The sequence below is a fragment of the Ictalurus furcatus genome, chromosome 8 (genome assembly GCF_023375685.1).
Source record: "Ictalurus furcatus strain D&B chromosome 8, Billie_1.0, whole genome shotgun sequence".
Taxonomy (NCBI): domain Eukaryota; kingdom Metazoa; phylum Chordata; class Actinopteri; order Siluriformes; family Ictaluridae; genus Ictalurus; species Ictalurus furcatus.
Window position 1 is genome coordinate 8,038,088 of NC_071262.1, and position 16,354 is coordinate 8,054,441.

General features: G+C 39.9%; 3 protein-coding genes, 1 long non-coding RNA gene and 1 other non-coding gene across 14 annotated transcripts in view; 3 read left to right on the forward strand and 2 right to left on the reverse strand.

The window, feature by feature from the left end:
* The first annotated feature begins 1,350 nt into the window (after window positions 1–1,350).
* Window positions 1,351–3,986, forward strand: rpl39 (ribosomal protein L39). Its single transcript, XM_053631584.1, has 3 exons — window positions 1,351–1,444; window positions 1,840–1,943; window positions 3,783–3,986. The coding sequence occupies exons 1-3, from the start codon at window positions 1,442–1,444 to the stop codon at window positions 3,829–3,831; spliced, it is 156 nt and encodes a 51-aa protein (XP_053487559.1). The 5' UTR covers window positions 1,351–1,441; the 3' UTR covers window positions 3,832–3,986.
* Window positions 2,095–2,228, forward strand: LOC128612120 (small nucleolar RNA SNORA69). Its single transcript, XR_008386686.1, has one exon. It is a non-coding gene; the product is annotated as a small nucleolar RNA SNORA69 (small nucleolar RNA).
* A 92-nt stretch (window positions 3,987–4,078) lies between the features above and the next one.
* On the reverse strand, window positions 4,079–7,738 carry sowahd (sosondowah ankyrin repeat domain family d). 3 transcript variants are annotated; one of them, XM_053631582.1, is made up of 2 exons: window positions 6,487–7,738; window positions 4,079–6,291 (listed from the first exon to the last, which is right to left on the reverse strand). In XM_053631582.1, the coding sequence occupies exon 2, from the start codon at window positions 5,449–5,451 to the stop codon at window positions 4,384–4,386; it is 1,068 nt and encodes a 355-aa protein (XP_053487557.1). In that variant the 5' UTR covers window positions 5,452–6,291; window positions 6,487–7,738; the 3' UTR covers window positions 4,079–4,383. The 3 variants fall into 3 exon arrangements, with proteins under 3 accessions (XP_053487557.1, XP_053487556.1, XP_053487558.1); XM_053631581.1 differs by having other exon boundaries at window positions 4,079–5,626; window positions 5,742–7,738; XM_053631583.1 differs by lacking the exon at window positions 6,487–7,738 and having other exon boundaries at window positions 4,079–5,626; window positions 5,733–5,750.
* Window positions 7,739–10,021: 2,283 nt separating this feature from the next.
* LOC128611175 (uncharacterized) lies at window positions 10,022–12,617 on the reverse strand. 2 transcript variants are annotated; one of them, XR_008386517.1, is made up of 6 exons: window positions 12,495–12,617; window positions 12,203–12,409; window positions 11,979–12,113; window positions 11,651–11,785; window positions 11,366–11,434; window positions 10,022–10,750 (listed from the first exon to the last, which is right to left on the reverse strand). It is a non-coding gene; the product is annotated as an uncharacterized LOC128611175 (long non-coding RNA). The 2 variants fall into 2 exon arrangements; XR_008386516.1 differs by having other exon boundaries at window positions 12,203–12,617.
* A 56-nt stretch (window positions 12,618–12,673) lies between these two features.
* Window positions 12,674–16,354, forward strand: part of septin6 (septin 6) — a 28,101-nt gene continuing 24,420 nt past the window's right edge. For 5 of the 7 annotated variants that reach the window (XM_053630494.1, XM_053630500.1, XM_053630498.1 and 2 more), the window contains exons 1-2: window positions 12,710–12,837; window positions 15,948–16,062. In XM_053630494.1, the coding sequence (XP_053486469.1) occupies window positions 12,718–12,837; window positions 15,948–16,062 (235 nt within the window). In that variant the 5' untranslated portion in view covers window positions 12,710–12,717. Of the gene's footprint in view, window positions 12,838–14,011; window positions 14,064–15,947; window positions 16,063–16,354 lie in introns of all 7 variants that reach the window. The other 2 variants (XM_053630497.1, XM_053630496.1) reach the window with 2 other exon arrangements.

The window sequence follows — 16,354 nt, forward strand, 5'->3', positions numbered from 1 at the left end:
TTCAACGTCACCATCACCAAGTTTCAAACAACTTTTCCAAACTTGATTTAAAACATATTACATAATACGGATTTACTCTGTTGGGTATAAAAGGTAACGCTGACATAAACAGTAAACAAGACATTTATTTTCATTGACTCTGGGTATTCTGCTAAAGTTAGCGGCATCGCATTACGTTTAATGTCCCTGACAGCGTTTGTAGTCCCATTTGGGACCATGTTAGCAACCACCTTTTTCAATACACCCAAAAGCTTTTTAAAAAATCACGAGTGGGGTATTACTGGTTTATTTTATATCGTAGAATAAAACGTGAAAATATTTTGAGCTTGTGTTCACCACAGGCCTTGTCTCAGGCTTTTAACCAAAATCCCATTTTAAAAAAACCCATTAACTTCGGGACAATGAAACCGGAAGTGCTAAACTGCTAACTCGTTTCCGGGTTTTGGCGTTACATAATGACGTCCTCCCTGCGCCACTCTGTATGAGGCATGTTAAATAAACTTGATATTTCGGTGACTACATTTACGTGGACAGCAGTAATCCTTAATCTGAATAAGATAATAATGTGATTAAGGTGTTTACATGAGTCGCTTTTAGAATACACCTGTCATGTTCCTGTTTTACATGTTTTAGAACATAATTAGATAAACAGCCCTCGTCATTACGTCACCGCGCCACGCCGTCCGACGTCCCTCCAGAATTTCACGTATCAACATACAGTTCGTCTTCGTTATGGTACCGTATACAGTTGTGGGTTTTTTTTGTTTGTTTGTTTTTTTTTTACGAACGCTTTAAGTGCAGTTAATCATTTGTCATGCTATATGTGCTAATAGACAACTGCTTGAAGCGGTGGGTGTGTCCCAAATCGTGTAGTTACCGTCTATATAGTAGCCGAGATATATGTATTTTTCCCCACTACAGGCCTATAGTAGGAAAGTATGCGATTTGGGACACAGCCGAATTCTCTTGTTCGCCGTAAAACGTAAAACTGCCGTGTGTGATCGTGTCCTGTCACAAAATGCGGTGAAAACTCCCACACGACGTTCATAATGTGATTAAGGTGTTTACATGTCACTACTACACGTCCATAATGCGACTAAAACAGGAGTACTCCACCTGTCTTAATTAGATTATTGCTTACTTCGGTTATGACCTTAATTAGATTAAGGTAAGTAAAAATATCTGTTTACATGGTAGTTTCTTAATTAGAGTATGGTCTTAATCGGATTAAGAGTGGATTATTGTTGTCCATGTAAACGCAGCTAGTGAAGGGGTGTTTGTGGATGTCAGAGCGTTTTGCAGTGACTCTCCGCACGGGGTCGCTGTGTCTCTGTGAGGTCGTGTAGCTCCGCCCCTTAAACTCGGAAATACAACACGGCCGTTTCCCCGAGTTCCTCCTCTTCAACCACCGCCATTGTGGTGCAAGGATTGTGTGTCTAGAATGGTGAGAAACAATCAGTAAACATCCTGATGGATTGAAATATTTTGTTGCAACTTTCATTACAGTTTTGTGCAAACGATTGTTCCATGTCGATGTGTTTATGAATTAGTCCGACTGTTCGCGTTTAAAGAGTTTATAACAGTTAAAATCACCCCCGGAGTGGCTCGCGCTAACTTGACTGCGAGCGGCTCTATTTTATTACAGGCCCAGTAGTAATGTAAGTAAGTGTTCGTCCCCATTTAACGAAACTCGCTCGGTTAAAGTTACCCAGGTCATGTTCTTTGGTATAAACATTTAAACGTGTGTTTCGTGTGGTGGTAAAATCTGAATTCGTCCATGTAGCCGGGTCGCTAACAGCTAACTTTCCCCTGCTAACGCGCGTCTTCTCACCGTTTCAGGCGTCACACAAGACTTTCAGGATTAAACGCTTCTTGGCCAAGAAGCAGAAGCAGAACAGGCCGATCCCTCAGTGGATCCGCATGAAAACCGGCAACAAGATCAGGTGAGAAAAGCCTGCGGTTTGTACTAACACACTATACACTGCCTCTCTTCTTCAACAGAAGAGCTAACGTTGAGGTCCATGCACCTCTGTGTTAAACTCGTGATACAGGAGTGGATATAAATCATGTTCTGTACTCATTACAATTTAATTAAAAGCAGGCCGCAATTACAGTGCTTCATTTTGTGGAAGGACTGCCATTATCCTGCTGAGAGCAACATCCTGTTTCAGAGTAACAGCTTCTCACCTGTGTGGGAGAGATGTATACACTCTGTAGTAGGGACAACTTCTCACATGTTCCAGCTGCACATTACATGAGTTCATCTTCCACCTCCTCAGGCCTCCTTATTGCCCGAGTTACTTTTTCTTAAGCCGGCTTCGTGTTTGTGCGATTTTTAATAGTCCTTTGCGACTGTTGCTTGTCAGACTGTACTACATGATCCCTGCTGTAAGCCACGTCACACTGTTAGATCTCCGTTGTCAATGATGTCGGACTACGACAGTCAATACACGAAAAAATGGATTCACACTAAGATTTTGGCCATGATTTGGTCGTCTGAGACAAATATTAAGAATCCTAAAAGATTCTTATAATCTTAGGCCAAAATCTGTAGTCTTTGGTAGCTAGTTTGAGGTGTTCCCTGACAGCCGATTAATGGTGGTTGAGAGAAAATGTTTCCTGCGATTAAATTCTGGTAGTGTCGGAAGATTTGAGGCACAGTCCTGTAGTGTGGCTGCTTCTCCTACTCTACGAGTCTTCTTGCACGTGTCCGTTTTTCGTGTCTTGACTGTCATACAGTCGGACATTAATGACGCCTGAGATCCTACCGTATGACATGGCTTACCGCAGGCATCATGTTCATACAGTCTGACAAGCAACGGTCACAAAGGACTATTAAAAATCGCACAGTGTGCACACGGCTTTAGACATGCACCATAACTTAAATCTACACCGTGCAAGCATCACCTGCTTCAGCAAGGCTTTAATGTGTGTATTCGAGTAAAACTCCATGTTTTTAATTTTTTCGAGGTCCCATTTGATTCATTTGCCCGTATACAGCAAACTGCTGCTGTACAGAAATCCTCCAATCTTTAGGACATGGAAAGACACAAATACTACATTTTTAAGAATTTCTTTATTTATGCACAAAGTTTGCTTTGAACCTGTACGGCAATGCTTAATTGTGTGTTAAGTCATGAACAGGTGATCAACATTCAAGTTATAATTTGTTGCATCTTGATCATGTTAGATCTGTAGCAGTCCTCCAAGCTTCACTGCTGCTGTCTTGGACGCACGCCTCTTGAATTGTGGTCCAAGCACAGTAACTTGAAAAATACAATCAGGGCTAATCTTTTGATTCAGCTTGTAATTTACACTAAAATTAACTCAGGTTGTTTTAATGTTGGTCTGTATTGCTATAAATGCAGTTTGAGCTCCTAAAATAGGCTCAGCTTTGAATTCCTCATGTGTGGGTTACTAAAGGACAGCATCATAACTGAACCTGCTATAGTGTATATTTTGATAGGTTTGGATACTGTTGAATCACTACTTGTTCCTGTGTGTTCATTGCTGGATTTTGGCTAACAGGTTACACTTCTCAAAGCTCTCACATGCATGGTGGTTTCTCTTCTGTGGCCTTTTTGTGATGCATATTTGTGGGTCTTTGATTCATTGGGGTTGAGTTGTTCCCATGTGGTGTTTTGTTTTGATTTATTTATTTATATATATACATGTATAAAGTCTTCATTAGTTTCTTTGAGTATAAAAGATTAATTTATTTATAAGTAAACTTACAAATTAACTTTCATGGTTGCTTTAATATGATTTGTTTTTGCCTGCAGGTACAACTCCAAGCGCAGACACTGGAGGAGGACAAAGCTCGGCTTGTAAGCTCAGTACTCGTCCCTTCAGCTTTGATTACATCTGCACCCTGCAAGCTTCACCACCTCTGCCCTGATAGTTGGAGATATCATCTGATCAGAAATCTCTTTTGTATAGATACTCTGAAAATGCCCTTGGTGAACAATAAATGATCACACCATGAATGAATGATTCTTGCCATTTCTTTCTTAATGTTCATGTGAGGGAAGCATTATGTGGGTGAAGGTGCTTGTGTCTGTGGTATTGGTCTGTCTTTAAGTGCTGTAATATGATTCTCAAATCACAATGGATCCACTGAGTGAGAGGGTTGATTTTTATCCAGCTTCAAGCACGTTCTATGCCATTACTGGTACTTTAATTTACATAAACATGCTTGCTGGGAATGCTGAATATACACAAATGGAACATTTAAGACACTTTTACACTCATTAATTAGCAGTTGAATGTAAAAGCATAAAATTACAAAATTTTGAATTGAAATGTATATGCTTGAATGTATGAATACAAGCATATTGTCAGGAAGTAATATTTGGGGCATAATCAGCCTGGTTTTGATGTCCTTTAGTTCTTACCTCCAGAGAAAAATGGGGAGAGTAACTTTCTAAACGAACCAAAGCGCCATAGCCCATTTCTACGGACGGTGTCTGTGTGCTCTGTGTCCTTTTGGCAGTCCCCTGTAGGAGTGCCTTCAGTACAATTTACATTATTGTTATTAGAATTTAGTTGCCAATTAGTGTATTCATCATCCCATGCACCAAGGAGCTCCTTCATCTCTGGTGGTGCATTTTCTTTTAGATACTGCCATGCCCTTTTTCCATTGTAGTCCATGCTATCTACATTGGCACTAAATGCACCAACTAAGATCTTTATGACCATGTACTGGCTGTGCATAGCAGCGATGTGAAGAGGTGTAAGACCTCCACTGCCCTTTAAGTTCACGTTGACTGGGTACCCTTTCCTCTCGGCGTCTTTTAGAAGCTTTAATAACGTCTCGTGTTTCCCCTTCTTGGCTAACCAATGGAGAGCTGTGTAACCACTCACGAAGTCCTTCCTGGTCAGTAAACTGGGGTCCTCTAAGAGAAACTCTGCTATAGTGTCATAATTTCCGTCCACAACCGCCAGCATCCATGCGTGTTCGGTGGGGTCCAGTACCCAGAATGCATTGCTCTCGTCCGCGCCCTGCAACGTCGCGTCCACACAGTCCCTCGACGCCTCGCTCGCGCTTTTGAGCGATAGGATTGTTGACAGGCCACTATGCGAATTATAGTTCAAAAACAAGTCCTTCAGGTATTTTTTGCGCATGGCAGGGGTGATGGAGCCTTTCTCCTGGACCTCGGCTGATGTTTTTGGTTCAGAAGCTTCCAGCTGTCTCTGAAATCTGGACCTGCGCGCGGCAGCGCTGAGTGGGAGCGACACCGCGCGCGCGCCAACCGTCGTCGCGCGCTCCTCTGGGCTCGGTTCTGCTGTAAAGCTAGAATCAGACTCATTCGAGTTGCTCGTTTGGATTTTAGATTCATGTTTTGGTCCATGTGATAGCGCTTCGGTTTCACCCATCTGAGAATCCAAGGAAGTTTCGGATTTGATGGCGTCGCTTTGTGACGACTCGCAGCTGCCCGCGATGTCAAACATGTTTATATGTCTGGCCTCGGCTTCCCTTGTTTACATGATGCGCTGAAGACGTTTACATATCCAAAAACTGTCCTCTTCAAAATCCCCATTCGGGGCGTTTTCTGCTCCAGAAGACAATAATTACAGCTAGATATATGGGAAGTTCCTCATTTAAGCTCGTTCCTCTTTTTAAGTCCTGTAAGTAAGTAAACTATTAGCATAATAGAATTAAAAAATCCCCCAGCTGTTACACGCTATTGCCCAGATAGTCTGCGTTCACTTTGACAATGAATCCGACTCACGTCTCTCACCTGTTCAAAGATTTCATCCGCGCTCAAGTGAGCACTCCGTAGGCAGGTCCCTTACACACTCGAGCAACGTTGTGTGAATATAAATCCACAATCTAGAAGGGACATGACCGCATGTAACACCTCTGAACCGAAGTGCATTTTCTTTCCTGAGGAAGCACCAGTTTGAGTTCAGACGGCTCCGACACCACGCGCCACCCGCTGAAGAGTTGCTTGACTCAAAGGTCAGCTGTAATATCGCTGACAGTTCGACAGATCACGTGACCATTGAAGTTGACTAAGAATACAGAAGAGGAAAACCTCACTACAATCAGTCACTTATTACAACTGAAAGCATTACAATGGCGTCCTGTGGGTCACATTCTGATAATAGACTGAGATGTTTTAATTTGCTCACCAAGCACATTACTGTGGATCTCCTAAACTCTCAGTAGTATGCCAACTTTATCATTCAACATCTTTAATAGTAGGACTGTGTAATTTTGTTGGTAGGGCTCTCCTGAATAGCAGTTAGTTTTCTATGATATCGATGAATAGGAGGTTTGATATTGGCCTACAGTTTGAAAATTCACATTGGACAAGGTTAGGTTTTTTTAATCAGTGGTTTGATAACTATGAGTTTAAAAGATTTAGGTACATAGCCAATTCTATAGGAGATGATTATTTTACGAGAGGTTTGATTTTATAATAACATTACTGTAATAGTCAGACACAAAGTAGCTTAGTGGTTAGCACGTTCGCTTCACACCTTCAGGGTTGGGGGTTTGATTCATGCCACAGCCCTGTGTGTGCTTTCCCCCTGCTGTGGGTTTCCCCCAGTCCAAAGATATTCATGTCCAAAGTGTCTGTAGTGTATGAATGGGCATGTGATTGTGCCCTATCCCTGGGATAGGCTCCAGGTTCCCTCAGACCCTGTAGGATAAGCGGTATAAAAGATGGATGGATTACTGTGACAGTGTGATGCCATTTTATGTAATACTTTAGTATATGTAAAGTTTTATTTATAGAGTGCTACATAGGTAACTGCCAAATAGCTACAGTGCTTAGCTATTATGGTCAAGCTACTCCAGTGACAACACTTAAGGTAGAGTTGTCAATTTTTAAGTCCACAGGCCACACTACACTTAGCCCTAAATCATGTGGGCCGCACCAAAAAATCTGTTTAATAGACCAATAACACATCAACAATTTCTCTTAAAGAAGTTCATTTATCCGTGTGTCTCTCAAAGGTACATTTTGATGTAAACAAATGAACAGACTTCATTACACTTACGGCCGGCCACCTTAATAGGAACACCTGTGCCCCTGATTATTCATGCAATTATGTGGCAGCAGCACAATGCATAAAATCCAAAAAGCAGATATAGATCAAGAGCTTCAGTTAATGTTTACATCAAAAATCAGAACTGGAAAAAATGTGATCTCCAAGTTTACACAGAACCTTGCAAAAAAAGAAAAAAAAACATCCAGTAGTGGCAGGTCTGTGACCATCACACCCATATGTGGGTCTTCCTCAAGGTGTTGCCACAAAAGTTAAAAGCACACACTTGTCTAGAATGTCTTTGTATGTAGTAGCTTTAATATTTCCGTTCACTGGAATTAGAGAAGCCCAGCCTATCCTGTTCCAGCATGACAGTAACCCTGTGGACAAACTGGGGTCCATGAACATGTGGTTGACAAAACTGGTGTGGAAGAAAATGAGTGGCTTGAACAGAGCCCTGACCTGAACCTTACTCAACATCTTTGGGATAAATTGGACCATCCCTCCCCACCTCCCTCCCACACACACTATATGGCCAAAGGTATGTGGACACCTGAGTATTGAACATTTGATTCCAAAACCATAGGCATTGATATTGAGTTGTTCCCCCCTTTGCTGCTATAACAGTCTTCACTCTTCTGAGAAGGCTTTCCCCTACATTTTGGAATGTGGTTGTGCGGATTTGTACTCATTCAGCTACAAGAGCTCAAAAGGCTACAGAACACTTGGTGCATGGCCATTCATCCTAAAGGTGTTCAGTGCAGTTGAGGTCAGGGTTCTATGCAGGTCACTCAAGTTTTTCCACACCAACCTGGGCAAACCATGTATTTATGGATCTCAGTTTGTGCACAGGGGCATTGTCATGCTGGAATAAGTTTGGGCCCCATAGTTCTAGTCAAAGGAAATGATCATTCTACAGCATACAAAGACATTATAGAGAATTGTATGCTTCCAATTTTGTGGCAACAGGCTGGGGAATACCCTTATATACTGTAGATGCTATTGTGAGTAGCCCATGCTCTTCATTGGTAGGGCCATGGGATTTCTTCGAGGCGTCGTTTAGGGCCCAACCCACACGGTGTACCAGGAGCATCCTGGTGTTTATTTGGGCCTTGGGTGCATGATTTCATATGTGCATGGGTCTGATGAGGCCCGTGTTTCACGTTTATAGCTCTGGTGTTGGAGTGCTGATATTTCTCTTGGTAAGCTATTGGTGCTGTGTGGCCGATCTTCTTAGTTCTGTCGGCATCACAAAATCTTGAAACCTTAGCACTCCTCTCTAGGGCATCTTGGGTCACTGGCACAAATGAGCAGTCCAGATATACAGGTCAGACATCACAGAATTCTTTGCATGCTGCCAGGCAAGAAATTTCCCCCTCATGTCAGATGCATGGTAATATCATAAGCTTTTCTTAGCAAGTTGTCAGTAGATCTGCACTTGTCTGCACTTGGCAACTTAGTGTGACGCTAGGGTCGACAGGTGGCTTGTTGTTCAGGCTGATTCAGGTACTAGTCAAGGCTCATAGCACTGGGCCTTGGCACGTAGCTGATGGCCGCTGAAACTAATCACAGAGCTGTCAATGTACTTCACAGAGCTTGCATTGATGTACTTCAAATTTGGTGATGATTGTTGAGCAAAAGCACATATCTGGTGTTACTGGTTAAGCTACAGACGGTCCTATTAGGGCTGCTGCTTTTTTAAGAGTGGATGTCACGGATTATCCAGAGCTTGCCAGCTGTGTCTTTGTACTGGCCAGAAGCTGATCCTCCCTGGTAGTTTTTGACCCCAGAGTCGAGCAACACAGCTCAGCTGCCAGTTCATCTACCTGGACAAATTTTCCTGGACATGGCCACATATATCCACTCTTTGTGTTCGTCAGTCAAGGAAAAAGGATTTTCAGGAGGTGTACTGTGTGGCACCTATATATATATATATATATATATATATATATATATATATATATATATATATATATATTATTATTTTTGTTTGTTTGTTTGTTTAACTGAGTGAGAGAACCTCAAAGCATTTTATTAAGATATTGTTCCACGTTTGCGGGTGGTCTTCCCACAAAACTGGACATTGTGACTTGAAAAATATACCAAGAAGCCTCAGCAGACATGAACGTTCAACTACTCACATTCAAAGCCAAATTGCTTTAAAAACTTTTGGAAGCGCAAGGATAGATTTGGCTTTGAACGAACAACGGAGACTAAATTTTAGCGTCCACAACGCTAAGGTAAAGGAAAACCGAGAGATTTTAAAAGACCTCATTAATGCAACTTGCTTCCTAGCCAAACTAGCATTTTGTGCTAACGATGAGAGTACGACCTCTTCTAATCGTAGCAACTATGTAGAACTATTATATGCTTTTGCTGAGAAAGATGATGGGTTAGCTAGACATTTGGAGACATTCACTGTGTTTTCTGGCTTATCAAACAGATTCAGAACGAATTAATTGAAGCAATAAGTGATGTGATTAGAAATGATATAAAAAAAGGAGAGTAATGCACTGGAATAAAGTTGGTTGTACGTTCGATATTCGTAGATATGCATAAATTAAGGGACCGTCTCTAAAGTTACATACGACATTGTTATACACGTTTCTAACTTCAATAGCATTTGAAGGGAATGACTTACAGTCATACAACCACCTGTAAAGTGTTCATCTAGGTGTCAGCTATAATGCACACCTCTTATATTGTTGATATTTATCAAAATAAACTATTAAATCATTTAAATATTGTCATGTATTTTAATACTGCATGGGCCCATACACAAAATATACCATAATTTAAAGCTCAATAGCATTTGAAGGGAATGATGTACAGTCACAAACCCAACTGGAAAGTGTTCATCTACGTGTCAGGTATGAGACACACCTTTTAGATTTTTAATATTTAACCCTACAATGCATGAACCAAAAAACCTTCACGAATGCATAAAGGGGGTTAAAATGACCCGTACTGGATTGAATGGTTTTCTTCAAAAAATAGATGCCCTATTAATGAAATTATTAAAAGAAATGGTGATCCACAAATGTTTTAATATTTCAAACATTTTTATTTGTTTTCTTTTAATTTATTTATGTACATGTTTAGATTGTGGATGGGAGCCAAAGGAATTCAAAATTATTTACATAGGCAGCACTTCCAGTCAACCTTTTGAGCCCTTTTGAACTGGTTCTCTGACATAGAAAGGCATGCCACATGAAACCACCTCTTGCATCAGTGACATTCAATCGGAAAAATCATCATAGTAATTTTATCAAATTGCTCAGTAATCAATTAGTTTCTCTCTCACTCTCTCACTCTCTTACACGCACAACACACACTTGTAAACAAAATGGTGTGCCCATAAAAATGTTATAACCATTGATACATTACCCACCCAAAATGTTTTTGCACCACCACCCAGGGATTTTGAGGCAGCACATAAAGAGCAGCAATGTCCCCTCTGCAATACTGAAAACATGCAGTTATATGTTAGCTCTGTTGGCGAATGGTACATACTAAGTAAATCAACATTCTGCTTCACAAATTCATAAGAACTGTGTCAGAGTTTATTATAAGATAAACTATTTGTTTTGCTTTATTTCGTACAATTTAATGAGGAAATCCAACCTGCATGAGAAACACTCCAAAGCTGTACCAGTCTTGTTGTGTGGAATGGTTCATTTGTCCTCCATTCCATTTTATGTCCACCCAGTCACATTTACTGAGACAGTTTCTTCTCATCTTGAAGTATTCTCTAGGCAGTGTAAATAAAGAAAATCATGAACATTCTTCATGTAATAACCTATTTATTTGTTAAATCTTTGTTGAGTCTAAATGTAGAGAAAGGTGACAAATCAATTGCTTCTCTCCTACAGTGAAGGGTTCGTTTCCCAGCTCATAGGGTATTTTCCCGATCACACCTCCACTCTTCTATCCTATACTGCCTTGTCAATTCTTTACTATCCATACCCCAATAAAGCAAAAAAGGCCCCAAAACCAATAAAAACACATTCTTGTGATTTAAACTACTTTAAGGTTCATTTTTTATCCATGGTACACCCTGGACAGGGTGCCAATCCATCGCAGGACACACTCATTCATACACTACGGACATTTTGGACATGCCAATCAGCCTACAATGCATGTCTTTGGACTGGAGGAGGAAACCGGAGTACCCGGAGGAAACCCCCACAGCTACGGGTTAGTTTATATTTGAATTTTGATGGTTGGTTTTTGAATACTCTTGGCTCATCTGAACATTTATTCAATGTGATTTTTCAAGCCAACCAAATTATTAACATCCTCTATAGAATAGAGTAATATAACAGTGTCTCATGTATATTAAAGAAGGACTATAAAATGTGTTCACCAAAAATATCCAATGATTCCCGTTGACATTCAGGAAACTTATCATTCCCTCGTAGTCATCAAAGTCCACCTGAAATTAAAAAATTTTAATAAAATAAAACACTTATGACATTTCATTGTTATGTAACTGTCTTAAACTATTATGGATAAATTCCCACACTTAAAATCTGTATGCTGTGTTTGTTTCTGTAAAACTGCTTTGAGACAATGTCCATTGTTAAAAGTGCTATACAAATAAAATTGAATTCAATGATTAAAGATAATTAAAGATAAAGATAATCTTTACCTTTGAGAGACTGTTTCTCCATACTTCATCTCGTTCTCCATAAAGTATAACACTTGCTGTGTAGTGATCTAGTATAAAAATCTTGTGTCCCTGGTGTCTGTTATTCACCACCACTTGAAAATAGCATTGGATTGTCTAAGAACAAAAGATAAAAAATAAATTATAGTCACCTCATCCAGTGTTTCATTAACATTTATTCAATATACTCAACAATGGCTTAACATTGTCATTTTTACGTAAGTTAATATATTCCTCTATGTTCACAGATTATTTTTTAATTGTCATAAGAGCAATGCATTTCCCAAAGGTATGAATTATTTTTTCTTACCTCCGCCACCAGGCATTTATGTGGCTGGAGTGTTTTCAGCTCTGAATGATGCAGGATATAAGACCTTTTTTTGTCCTTTGACTGTGTGACGGCAATGACTATCACACATGCTTTCTTAGACCACAGAGCTTGGATCTGCAGTGGGATATTTGAATATAATATAAAAGGTGGTATGAATTAATGTGAACAAAAGCTTTATGAAATGATTGAGAACTGCATAATACCTGGGTTGATGTGTCCTCTGAATGATCCTCAGATGTTTGCTTTTGTTTGCTTCTGGTGGATCAAAATACTTTGAACGATGCTTTGCTCGTCTTTGAGTTTGTGATCTCTTGGCCCATTGCTCTTCTTGTTGGTTCTGTGACTGTAAGTCATTCCCTTCAAATGCTACTGAGCTTCAAATAATGGTATATTTTGTGTATGGGCCCATTCTGTAGTGAAATTCATATCTAATTTACATATGATTTAATAGCTTGTTTTGATAAATATCAAAAATCTAAAAGGTGTTTCCCATACCTGACACCTAGATGAACACTTTCCAGTTGGTTTTGTGACTGTTAGTCATTCCCTTCAAATGCTATTGAAGTTAGAAACGTGTATAACATTGTCGTATGTAACTTTAGAGACGGTCCCTTAATTTCTGCATATCCGCGAATATCGAACGTCCAACGACAAACTAACTTTATTCCAGAGATTAATGGAGCCCTATTTGTTGCTGTAGAAGTAGACGAGACAACGGATGTCACAAACAAAGCCCAGATCTGTCATTTTGCGTTATTTGGCTAAAAGTGAGGTGGCCTGTGATGTAAGGGAGGCGTTTTTGGGATTTGATGAGGTGAGTAATGACAGACGAGTAAAGGTAAGACCATGCATACACTGCTGTACAGTCCACGATAAAAATAAAAGACCAGCCCTTTTTTAATAATAAATACAAAAAATTATATAAAACAAGATAAAAAAAAAGTTATTTTAAAGTATAAAACTACATTTGTCTTTTTGTTGTGGACTGTATATACTTTCATTTGTATTGAATGAGTATGAATTGTGGAATTGTGATGGTAAATTAAGAACACACGGAGGGTGCAGAGCAAATGTGCTCTCTCTGAGCTGCTATAAATTTAACCTTCTTCTTTGGCCAAATATGAACCTTACCTCTGTGTGTGTGTAAAGAATGGTGATATGGGATATGAAACATAACCAGTAGTCAATGTGCAAGCAGCCAGTTGAATGGTGAATTTATACTACTCTGTTGAATTCATATATTTGTAAATCTAACTTTGAAAGAGTCAGTGCCTCCCCAGACACGAACCTCACCGCACGTGACTGGAATCAATGGACAGATATGATGTGCTAACTAGTGAGGGGCTGATATACGACTGGTGCTGAGTTACAAATTGGTGCAGATGGTAGCACCGTGGCAATAGAGACAGCTGTTAGCTCCAGTGAGTGTGAGGGAAACAAAGGGACACACATCGTGCTATCTCATAACTGGAGTGACAAATTGAACAGGTATTCGGTCAGCAGCACGAGGTTGATGGAGATATATGCATGCTCCATCCTTGTTAATACCCCCATAGCTCCAAGGGATGAGACACACACATAGTCATTTTCCAAGTGCATAGAGGCAAGTACAGAGTACGCTAATGCCTATGAGCTTTAAAACTTTCCTCACTTCTTTTGATAGAGAATCAACCATTATAAGGCGGTGTGGGGGGGCGCATTTTACACAGGACAAGCTTTATGTAGAAACAAATCGTTTTTCTTCTATAATAAATCATTGAAATATGGACTCAGTCTTGTGTGTGCGTGTGTGTATGATTTTATATGTAGGAATATGCGCGCACACGTCTTTGTATTGTACAATATAGTGGCTTGTTCCCTCGTGTGGAAACTGGCCCACAGGTTTCGCTGTGTGTGTGTGTACGCGCGCGCGTGTGCGTATATGTGTGTATGTGTGTGCGCGCGCGCGCGCGCGCGTGTGTGCTTATATATGTGTGTGCGTGCGCGCGCGCGTTGTACCGTTTCCTGTGCAGACTCTTGATCCAGACACGGAGTATGGCGGCCACTGAGATAGCCCGACAAGCGGTGAGTGAGCGATTCAATTCTGGACGATGATTTGTTTCTAGATGTGAAGTAAAAGCTCAGCGCTAAAATGAACAACTGCTCAAATGATTGATTTCATGTTTTGGATTATTTACGTGGAGCCGTTAAATGATAGTTTTCTTTCAAATCTAGAGGCGCTGCACGATAAATAGCAGGTCGGTGTTAGCGGAGGAAACACACAGAGTCGTTGAAAATGTACCGCAGGCCTGTAAATGTTACATAATCCGACTGTAGTGGTGTTGAATGTTGAATTAGGTCTACATTCATTTTTATTTTTGTTTGTTTGTTCAAGTTGTGTTTTTGGGGTTGAGCTCGCGCTCACATGTTGATGGCTTTTATATGTCGCTGTAGCTGCACACACCATCTCGAGCAGAGAAATGCAGCATCTGCAGCTTGTTCATGGTGAATATCGAGTGGTCTGGTCTACACGATTCTCACTTCTACAGCACATCATCCAGTCTTTAATGGCGTCCACACGGCCATGTCTTGTGCCTCCGGTACCGTTATGTTATTTCCCATCCTTACCCTGTGCTGTTGGTTCAGTGGGCGTTGTCTGATGATGTGAATAATGATTCGACGGAGAGAGGGGGGGGAAGATAATATTATTTTACGAGTAATCTTCCATACATGACCTACAATGAGCTTCCGTTCTCTGACTGATCAGTGCTTTAACTGCAGAAGAGGTGGCTCTAGTCAAACATTTATAACTCTATACATTACACTATACCACGACACATTACATTTTATATATATATATATATATATATATATATATATAAGTGTAGGATTATGTCATGAATATGTGTGGAACAGTTGCTGAGAGTTTCTTCTGTAGTTTCTTGTAGTCTAATTTAATGATAAATTATCAGTAGCTCACATGCTTTATATCAGTCTAAAGCCAACTACAATGAACCATCTCAATGTATTGACATTAACCCTCCTGGTTTTGTTTTAAAGAATCTTTTATTGAGATTATGGTCAGATCCTCTGAAGATGATAAGATTATTTTATTCTAACAATTTGTTTGACTTTATTGTTTGTACACATTATAGTGATGCATTTTAACTCAGTTTTACTCTCTTTTTTTTGTTTTTGCTTTTTTTTTTTGGCCCTAATAAAAAAATTGTGATTGTATGTGACTGAATGATTTCAGTGTTCTGTATAATAACACGTAACACATTTGGATACCGTATTCTTGGTTTCCTCAGCGATAACATGGTCACTGTTTTGTTAGACATCGTGTCTGTGTGCTGAGCACAAATACAGCATTTCCTGTTAGACTTTGAGTACACCAGGTGCAGATCTGCTGAAATCATGACAATAAAAAAAATTGCAAAAAACAAACCTGTATGAATACAATAGTATTGAGCAGATGGAGCCATAGACCAGTTAATTTTAGTTGTGTGTATATAAAGAAAGTTTAATGGAAAAACTTTGATTTTGATTCACCAGTATCACCATTGCTAGTTTAGTATGAACTCTGCTATGCAGTAGACGGTGTGATCTTTTAGATGTGGTTTTAAACCGTTGCTGTTAGACAGGAAAGAGGAAGTGACGGTTCCCCACCTGATCTGCGCCTGCGCTCCCTAAGAATTTTATCAAGACTTAACTTATAAGGAAAGAATAACCTAGCCAAGTGAGGTTTTTTGTTTGTTTGTGTCGTCCATCCGTTTTATTTTTATATTTGATCTATGGGATTTGGGGAATGATCAGTCTTTGGTTTCATTTGATTGCTAATACATGGCTGAGTGAGTGTTGCAAGCAGTGAAAAAAAAAACAAAACAAAAAAAACACACGCAAACAAATAAATAAAATATAGTGTACTCTGCACATTTGTAATGACAATTGACCTGGTTTTATTTTTAGGGAGAGGGAGCACGTGCAGTGCCACTCTCTGGCCATGTTGGCTTTGACAGCATGCCAGACCAGCTGGTCAACAAGTCTGTTAACCATGGCTTCTGCTTCAACATCCTCTGCGTTGGTAAGTGTGTCTTGGTGAATTCTTCCCGTTTTTAGCCATCAGTCACCTTTTTTGATCCAGTTACAGTTGTCGACTTGCCTGCTAGGTGGTTGTTGAAATTTCAGCTAAATCTGTGTCAAAAATGTTCCTCATATTTCTTCTGCCTACTGCAGTTCTGCTGATTTACATACTGAGTTCTTCCTGACAGCTTGTGAATTTCATTGTCTATATGATAGGCCAAACTTGTATGATATGAACAAAATAAAATAGAGATTATCTTGCTAAATATTATACATGTGATGGACATTTTATT

What these genes read in the sequence shown, in the direction of transcription:
- rpl39 (XM_053631584.1), top strand. An exon ending in AAAACCGGCAACAAGATCAG is followed by an intron (nt 1,944 to 3,782) that starts GTGAGAAAAGCC and finishes TTTTGCCTGCAG; the next exon opens with GTACAACTCCAAGCGCAGAC.
- sowahd (XM_053631582.1), bottom strand. Translation starts at nt 5,451, where the DNA reads ATGTTTGACATCGCGGGCAGCTGCGAGTCGTCACAAAGCGACGCCATC.